Source organism: Corvus brachyrhynchos, unplaced genomic scaffold (assembly GCF_000691975.1).
Source record: "Corvus brachyrhynchos isolate BGI_N302 unplaced genomic scaffold, ASM69197v1 scaffold115, whole genome shotgun sequence".
Lineage (NCBI taxonomy): Eukaryota > Metazoa > Chordata > Aves > Passeriformes > Corvidae > Corvus > Corvus brachyrhynchos.
In genome coordinates, this window is record NW_008239553.1 from 7827575 (window position 1) to 7837488 (window position 9914).

The window sequence follows — 9914 nt, forward strand, 5'->3', positions numbered from 1 at the left end:
CCCCACACCCCCCCCCAGCCAAAACCGCTGCCTGGCATGGCAGGTGAAGTGCTTCACCTGCGGTAACATACTGGCCTCTTCCAATGTCCAGTGCGAACTGCCGGGAATGCAGCGAAGGGAGACGGATTGACTCAGCCGCAAGTCAAACGTGGAAGCAGTGTTTGTTTGGCCAAGATGAGGAGCCAGTTCTCCGAGCTCTGCCCTCTCTGCAGGCTTGCGGGCGTTCACAGAATCAAATAGAATCAATTAGGTTGGGAAAGATCTATGAGATCAGTGAGTCTAAAGGAAACACCTCCATGTCAGCTAGACCATGGCACTAAATGCCACATCCAGTTTTAACTCCATGGACGATGATTCCACCACCTCCCTCGTCAGTCCATTGCAGTGTCTAACCACCCTTATTGTGAAGAAATTGCTCCTAATGTCCAACCTGAACCTCCCCTGGTGCAGCTTGGGACTATGTCCCCTCATCTTGCCACTTGTTACCTGGGAGAAGGCACGGACTCCCAGCTGGCTATAACCTCCTGTCAGGAAGCTGTAGAGAGAGGTCACCCCTGAGCCTCCTTTTCTCCAGGCTAAACATCCCCATCTCCCTCAGCCGCTCGTCACAGGACATGCGCTCCAGACCCCTCACCAGCTGGACAATCGATCCTAGTCACAAGCTGAGTGACCAGGAGGGCATGGGGCTTTCGAGCCCTCTCCTCCCGTTATCCTCAGCCAATGGAGCATGGCTCCAGCCTGCAAGATGGGGGCTGCGCCCATGCTGCTGCTTCACACGAGGGAGTACAGTTTGGTGGCAAAGATAAAAGAATCTGCAAATAATCTTTGGCGTCTGAAGTCTTCTTTCTCGTGTATTGCTTTAAAACTATCACTAAGCACAGTCACACACATGGATAGAAGCGTGTTCTGCCAGTGGATGGTTTGGTGTGATGTGGGAAGCCAGACAAAGCAAAACAAAAAGAAGAGTGGTTTGAAGAAATGGTTCCTGAAACAGGGAGAGAAAACATTAAGCAAATGACAGTGATTAAGAGTTCATTTTTCTCTGATTTAGTATTATTCTACATATGATACTGAGTTAATAGGTAGAGAACATAACTACAACTCAACAAGTGGTTGACTCCAAAAGAGGAAAGCTGCTTTTGCTCCTTTTTTTAACTGCTTGACTAAGAAATGTTGCAATTTCTTCTCTGAAGAAGTGCCCTTGGCACCCATACATGTCTTCTAAAGCATTCTGGAATCTAGTGGACCCTATTTAGTCAGAAACCATAAAAGTAACAATTACATTGCTTAAAGTCTAGGAATACATTCTGCCAGTGCACAGTTAATTTTTTGTTTGTTTCATACTGTCATTTCTAATTGCAGAACCGCTGTGGAGTGGTACCATAAGACTGGTTTCCATTTTTCAGTTAAATAGGAAACTCTTGAAAGACACCAAAGTAATTCCTTCACCTCCCAAGGGCTGGCAATTAAAAAGATTCCTTTCCTTTGCTTCTCACAACGCATCCATGCCTTACATAATTATCTGCATCACTTCTCAGAGGAAGTAATCTGCAGCCCTTTCCTGTCACAGACTCTCATAGCAGAATTTATAATTTCTTATGCACATATGAACATACTTCATTTCAAGCATGTGAATCTTCTCAGAAGAGCAGTAGTGGGAGCCAGTGAATTCAGCAAAGGTTTCATGTACCACACTAATTTCTACAGATCTGCACATATATGTGTGTGCATTTGTTAGCACACCTACAACGTGTATACTACCCTATATATTAGATATGTAAAACTAACTGTAATAATAGAACCAAAATGTAAGTCCTTCCTTCAAAACAAATGAAATTTATATTAAATAATCTTGTCAACAGTATTAGTAGAATTATATTAAATTTTTAACTTTGTCATGCAAATCCGTATTCTGGTGGATAGAAAGAAGGTTATATGACGTTTGTGTTGAGTTTAACATGTAAATTATAGCTTGATTAACAATAAAATAATATTGCCTAAAGTATGAAGGGTTGAAGAGAAAAATACCTTTTCCCTCATCCAGGTTAAATGATTCATTCTAGTAAAGTTCAAAATGCAACTTTCTCCATTTAAATACAGAATTTCAGATGAATGTAAAATTATTTTTTCAGTAAATTCCTAAGCCCATAAAATAAAATAGATTGAAGTGCAATCTTTTAAAGAAGTTGACTCTAGGTTGTAATGTTTGCAATGTCTGCAGAACATTTAAAGAATGTTGCAGCTGAAAAATCAGAATATTCTGGATGATAGACAAATAGGGGGTGAGGAGGGGGGGCAAAGAATGAGAAAGCAATTTGTTTACTTTGTGCTAAGCACAGAAAGTACTTTATTCCTGAGGCTATTTCAGCAGCACCAAAATTACTATTTAGTTACATCCAAAAGGATTTAGTGATTTTAATGCACTCCAGCTCTGATCTGGTGAGATTCAGCTCAAAAGTGTGTTGAAGAAATATGGCTAAATGTATATGCTTCCATAAATTCCACTGTTTGTAAATTAAAAGTCATGTCTTTTCATGGAGAAATTCCCTTCCCAGCCTTCACAAAGTATGGACCAATCTGGGAGATTTGCCTACCTAGAATTTTCAGTGAAGGCTGGGGTCTCAAACATCTTAACTAAAGCATTGTTCACTTACAATTTCTTCAAGGTGTTGAAGTCAGTGAAAAAAATATTTTCACCTTCAGATTTGGTCACAGTACATTCCTAAACAACATAAAAGAAAAAGAAAGACAGTTTTATAAAAGTTACTGTGTTTTGTGTAGGGGTGAGCGTGTGTGAAAGAGTGAAAGAGTGATACTCAGGTGTATTTTTTTCTGTGTAGACTAGAAAGTCCATTCCTCAGGTGCAGAATGACATAACAGCTTCTCCCTGTCACGTTTACTAACTTTAGGAGATGAGATTTCAGCACTTTTTGCCTATGCTGATAAGCACACACTGGCTCAGAGATAAGAACCTGATCAACAACTGAAGTCCCTGATCACACCCCTACAATGATAGAGCTTTCCCTTAGATGCATTAGAACATACTGAGATAACTAATGATCGTTTTAAAGCACTCAGGTGGATGGAAACATTAAAAGAGAGAGAATTGATACCAGATTAGACTGCTGCAAGGTTCAATTTCACCTGAGTGCAGGTGACTGGCATCATAAAGCCAAATGGCCCTGCCTTGTTACCCCTGTTTACCTCCATTTTTTCATCCCTAGTTTCTTAAGTCACATTCTTGCCCTGTGTGACATTTGAGCAGCCTTCACCTTGCCTGCTGTTAAAAAGCATAATGCAGCAAAAAGAAACACCAGTGCCAGGTGGTGTAAGACAGGAAAATAATACTCAGTAATAATTCATTGTAACAGGTGGCCACAGTATGGTGGCAGTAGTTGGCTCCTGTGTTAAAGGGTCCTGCTAGAAAGGAAATTATTTGCAGACAATGCAGCTGCTGGTTAGTAACAACTGGAGCTTTTACAACTCCTCTGGACGTCTCTGTTCCAGATGAAAAAACTGCCCTTACCTTGAGAAAATAAATTTGCTGTTGGCCTTTTCAAGCATCCCAAGAACACCCAACAAACAAATTAGCCACAACTTTGCAAAACCAAAGCAGCAGTTTTTTTCATGCTACATCTTGGTGAAGGACTTGTGTCTTGAGACCAACCCTAACTTTGTATGTCTTACAGGCTTCTACAGCTGTCAGTACAGCAGCATTTGATTCTCTCTTTCCTAACTTCACCTTTACAACACCCCTGCAGGGTAGGGAAGTACTTGCTGCATTGGGTAGCTGGATATTGGAGAACATTCCAACTCCAGCAAAGAATTAAAAAAATTCTCTCTGGGAATGAAGTTGAGCTGAAGGCACAAAGGTAACTAAACCAAGGGAAGTTATACACCTACAGCAGTCAGTTGCCTAAACACCACCCTATGCTGGAATCTGAACAAGGTATCAGATGCCACAAAAAACATTTGTGGCAGAGCAAGGAGCATCACTTAGCCTCCTGCATCCTGGACTTGTAACAGCGTATTTTAGGAACTGACTCCTTTTAAGGAGTTCCTATTCATTTAAAACACCCTTAAATTGTAATGGTATAACAAGAAAAGCATAGGCAGTCTTGTGATTTGGCTTGTAGAAAGGAGCATTTAGAGGCCCACAGGTTTCCACCTGCTCTCTCCTGTGACGGGCCCATGGCACTCAAGCTGAAGAATTTGGAATGCCAAAAGTTCGTGTGCAATAGGGTTTTTGCCCTTGTGCAGATTTCAGTCCTTCACATGGCATTTTAGCATTAAGTGCAAAGTGTATGTTTAAAAGCAAAAGAATGGCTTGGTGTTGCATGAAATAAAGATAAGCCACAGTTCCCCCTGGGCAGTGGGAAGTCTTTTTTGTCAGGGAAAAAAGGAGAGATATCAAGAAAAGGAACGGAATCAAGTGTAGACAAGTAGTCAGCACATTTCTGAATGCCTTGTTAAGGGATGGTAACAATAGGAGACTCATTAATAATTTCTGAAATTAGTTATAGCTGGATTTGACATATTGCTTCGTGCATAGAACATCTGTGTCTTGCCCATGGAAGGAAAAGATTTTGATGTTTCTGTGATAAAATAATAATGCGTTACACCCATCATGTATCAAGCAGATTTTGTGACTATATATCCCTCTTATTGGGAAATTTCTTACCTAAAATCCATTTCAAATCTCTATTAAACATCCTTCTGCATAGATATAGAGCACTTACCCATTACCTTGTAGAGCTGTAATCAGTCTGCCCACTTTCCTGAATGCAAATGCTTTTTGCTCAATCGTGTAAAATCCGGAGCTCCAAATATCAGCTTGGCTTATTGTGTCATTATTTCTGGTTCTTTGCTGCGTTTCTTTATAGTTCTTTGAAAGAGCGTTGTTAAATGAGGCAAGCTGTTTAATGCCTGTGAGAGAGCCTCTCAAAACCTGTTACATGACAAGAAAATAAATACACTGAAGATGACATGAGGAGTCACTGAACTATCGACATGGTCTGCTTGTTCTCAGAGCACCAAGAAAGAATGGGTTTCTATTGCATTATGGCAGGAGGTGTTTCATGAGGCTTTGTGTTGGTTTAACACAGCCTGGTTTTAGTGGGCGGGAGGAAAGCTGCTCGAAACTTCTATGTCTGGCACAGAGCCAAACACTGAAGGCTCTGATGATGGGCAGGTTACTAGCCCAATTAGACAAGTTGGTAATGCCCCTGGGATGACATATTTAAGAAAGGAAAAAGCACAAGAAACACTTTTCTTTTCCCGAGGAGGAGTGGGGCGGTTGTCGGGAGCCCTCTCGAGGCTACAGCCGCCCAAAAAAAAATAGTAGAAAGAACAGCACATGCACAAAATGGTTTTCAGCAAGGTATGTATTAATTTAATTGGCACAATTTGCATTCTGTTGGAAAAAAATAACTTGTGTGCTTCATTACTGTTGTGTTAATCCACTACTAGAACTTGCACAGACATTCCTGAAGCAACATCAATGGTAGTATCATATTCAAAAATATTACTTTAACTTGATAGGTCAAAATAACCTCCTCAGCAATCAAAAACTTTTAAGCACATTCTAATACATCAGCTCCACCAAAGCACTAAATTAGAAAAATTGATCAATAACCCTATTTCAAAGATCCATCTGTATTCATTTAACACAGCCTGGATTTTCATGTGGGCGGGAGGAAAGCTGCTCGAAACTTCTATGTCTGGCACAGAGCCAAACACTGAAGGCTCTGATGATGGGCAGGTTACTAGCCCAATTAGACAAGTTGGTAATGCCCCTGGGATGACATATTTAAGAAAGGAAAAAGCACAAGAAACACTTTTCTTTTCCCGAGGAGGAGTGGGGCGGTTGTCGGGAGCCCTCTCGAGGCTACAGCCGCCCATGTGGTGGTGGTGAGGACCACACGGCTGGGGCCCGCTGTGCGGTGCCGGCAGGGACCACGTGGCCAGCAGTGAGAGACATGGCAAGCGATTCCCCAATACAGAGCCCAGGTGAGATCAGCCTCTCAACTGCCACTTAAAGACACCAACTTTCTTCCAAGTCACAGAAAAAGGAAAGGTGAGCAAAACCAACATGGTGGCACCGAGGTCAGTGAAAAATAAGGGAGAAGGAAGAGGTGCTCCAAGCACCGGAGCTGAGATTCTTCTGCAGGCAGTGGTGAGGACTGCGATACAACAAACTGTTTCCCGGTAATTCATGAGGTGCATGGGGGGTGCAGAGAGCCATGCGCAGCCTGTGAAGAAGAGTACTCTCACTGGAGCGTGTGGGTACTGAAGAGCTGTAATCTAGTGAGGAACTTGGACAGAGAGAGATGACCCTTGCCTTGAGAGATAGAGGAAGAGAGCCTTCTTTTCCAAACTAGAACAGCTCATTCTTGTGATGCCTTATGAAGCCAACTAGACACAGAGACTGGACAGGAGTAAAAGAATAAAATAGGTATTTATTTGAAAGGCCTTCAAAGGTACACCCTGGGAGCCACAGGCTATTGCCAAAAATGGACCCCAAGATGGACGACAGGTCACGAGTTCTTCACACCTTTATAGGTTTGGTTCATTTGCATATCAGGGATAATTCTCCAATTAAAGCTTCAGTTCAATGATGTAATTTCCCCTCCGCTTGCCCTCCTTAGAAGCTCTTTGGTTTGTACCTTTTGGGCCTAAGACAGTCTGGGTGACCTTGGAGAGCAGGCCAGGAGAGGCTTTGTTATGTCTACCTAGCACAAGTGAGCAGAAATTAGCAAGCTACAAGAAACCTCAGAGTTACACTCTAAGCAGTACAGAATCAGGAAAATACAAAAGTTAAAACCTAGGCATCACTTGACGGACTAAACCCCATGAACTAAAATGACACACGCTGGGCAGTTGTGGGAAGACTGCTTGGCCGGTGGGAGGGACTCATATTGCAGCAGGTTCAGGCAGGACTGCTGCTTGTGGAAGTTAAAACCACGCTAGAAAAGTTTGCAGAGAACTATTTCCCATGGGAAGGATTCTACAGCACAGCAGAAGAAACTCTTTTCCTTAAGCATACTGAAGAAAGATTTTTAAGAAGTGAAATACTGACCAAAACCCCATGTTTTGTTTCCTTGCGCCGTTGGTAGAAAGAGGGAGGGACTGGGAAAGAAAGGTGTTCTGAAGGTTTGTTTCTGTTCTCATTGCCCTTTTTACTTTTAATTCTGTTAATAATAAATCTCCTTTATATTGTTTAAGTTTTGAACCTGCTTTGCCTTAAAGTGTTGGCGTTTTTTTTCAATAATCCTTAACTAATAAAAATGAAGTTTTCAATTCCCCCTCCTCTGCTCAGCTATAGCAGAGGAAAATAAGTAGATGGTTTTTTCGTGCCTGGTGCTTGGCCAGTGTCAAACCACAACAGGCTTATATTAAATGGACAAAGCACTTCCACCAACAGATGATGTCATCTTCTAGTCAGATTTTATACAAAATGGGTTTTATAAAAAAGGGCACATTGTTGGCAACCAAGGGTTCTTACAGCGTGATTTTTCACCTATATCTTATATCACGCACATCCCTGCAAACACCAGGTATCAAATGCTACAACCTGTGAGGATGGCATAAATGATAAAGAAAGAAGAGCCATTATAGAAGCAAAACTATAATGGTTGCACCTCCTGCTCATTAGATAATATTTATAGGAGAATTCAGATATTAAATTTAGGACTTCATCATTGAAGTCATACAAAATTCTCACCAATTTCCATAGGGTTTGTCTTTTGCTTCAGTATGATAGGAATACATCAGATACCCCATCTATTTAATTCTCAGACTGATCAAGAATTTTGTTTAGTCTGAAGACAAAATTATTTTTAATTAGAATTCATGTTCTTTGAGAATGAAGAAGATACTAATTTTAGTTTAGCTTTAAAATATAATAAAGGTAGACAGCTTGTTCATGTAGTATGTGGTTAACTTTGAATCACTGAGAAAAATAAACTAACAAGATTTGAAATCACTTTATACCGAATAAACTGTGAAAGCATCTATGCTTATAGGTTTCCAAAATTAAAATTCAAATGAGATTAATTGCAAAATCCAGCCTAAAAAGCAACTGAAAGCTGCATTTCATCAGAAGCCATGTGTTTGGCAATAAAAGCAGGTTTTGACAATTTTAATGAGGGGAAAAAAACAGAAAAAATAAGCAAGTTTGAACTTTTGGGCTCACTTAAACAAAGCTGCTGTATTTCATATGCCTTTAGTTATAGAGCACAAAGGCAATTTAATTTTTATGTAGGCTTCAAAGTCTTGCAATAGAAAACTGTTTCTGCCAAAATGCCAGGATACATAACTAGATCCACATACAGGGCTTCCCAGATTTCAGAAATTTTCAGATTGATTTTTACTTTGAACTCATGCCAAAGACTCAGAACTATACAGACAGCAAAGCTCTGCTAGTAGATTCTGCTGGCATTTGGAATCACCAGTGATTTGTTCTCAGGATGTTAGAACAAGGCTCTAGATAATAATTCACTCCTATCATGAACAATAAAATTCATATGGTAGTTTCTCTCTTTACAGGGTATTTTTGACCTATTTAAGTATCTTTTTTCCACCTACACAGACAGTAAATTCTTTTATAGGAAGGAGACACTGACGTGATAATGCTTGCAGAGTTATGGTGTTTCCTATAACCTGTGCTTCTGGCCAACATCCTCTAATGAATTTATCATCCATCCTGTGATCTCCCCTCTCCAGGGTAAAATTTCTTCTCAATATTGGTAACAACAGGGATGAAAAATCAACTTGTTGCCTTCAAGCCCAGAATCTGTGGTCCAGAAAGTATACTAGTGGCACTGAACTGAGATACACTTTTATTCCAGCATAAATTGTACCTCACAGTGTTAAGATGTAATGAAATATTGACTTGGTTAACCTTCTCCTGAGTTTCTGTGTTCCTTTTGAGTAAGTGGAATTTTCCTTTCCCCTCTTAGAGATGAGAGATTAACATCAGTGGCTTTTTTCTCTGCTGGGCACTGTGTGAACTTTCCTAAGATCTACAGGTGTACTTTGGGCTGTAACTAATTCCAGATCTGTTTGTCCACTGCAGCTTTAGCCAAGTGTCTCTGACCTGCCCTCTTACTCCCTCTCCCAGGTCATCTTTCCAACCTGACCACTGATCCACAAAGCATCCACTGCCTTGCATTAGATCCATCTTAATGTTCCAAGACACCCTCTGGAATACTGACAGTGTTGTTGAACTGCCTAGTGAAACAGGCAGAGACCAGCTACCTGGGAATCTATAGCAAAAAGGAAAATGACAGTCAGTGTCACCACACTGACACAGTGACTGCCAGAGATGTTTTACTTCTCACACAGGCACACTTTGTGTAGCTTTTAAAACTACCTACATTCAACAGTTTCTGCTCAAAATAAGTTTCCACCAAGAGCAGTTGACAATACACATTAATACTGATAGGAAAGTCCATTCACTAGGCAAAAAAAAATTCTAAAAATCTCCCAGACGGCATCCACAGAGGTAGGTCTGTGTTCAAGCTGCCTATCATGTCAGGCTAGGGCAGATGTCAGCACCTGGAATGGTGTCTAGGGTGCTGAACACTTCAAACCAACCACTTGTAATCCCAAAATGACTAGTAGTAAACAAAGAATAGGGTTACACGTTCCTTCTTTCGGTGTAATATGCAATCCATAGTTTCTGTGGTTTACAGTCAATACAGATATCACAAGCTGACACAGATGACTGACTCTCTTCTTACAGATTAGGGTTAGAGCAAGTCCCAGTCTTCAGATGATAAATTAACTCTAGAGGACTGTATTTCATTCTGTAGGCGCTGGTCTCACTTTAGTAAGAACACAGGCTCCCAGATAATTATTCGAAGCAAAAGCTGCATGAAAGAGGGAATAATTTACCATGAATTAAGCCATGC

At 40.9% G+C, this 9914-nt stretch overlaps 1 protein-coding gene across 2 annotated transcripts in view; it reads right to left on the minus strand.

The window, feature by feature from the left end:
* The window catches only part of LOC103620933 (transmembrane protein 263), a 251981-nt gene that overhangs the window by 218268 nt on the left and 23799 nt on the right, over positions 1-9914 (minus strand). Inside the window, exon 1 of one of the 2 annotated variants that reach the window (XM_017741911.1) lies at positions 58-1354. The exons of the other annotated variant lie outside the window; for it this stretch is intronic. Within the exon in view, the coding sequence (XP_017597400.1) occupies positions 58-69 (12 nt within the window). The 5' untranslated portion in view covers positions 70-1354. Of the gene's footprint in view, positions 1-57; positions 1355-9914 lie in introns of those variants that run through there. 2 annotated transcript variants of the gene reach the window in all.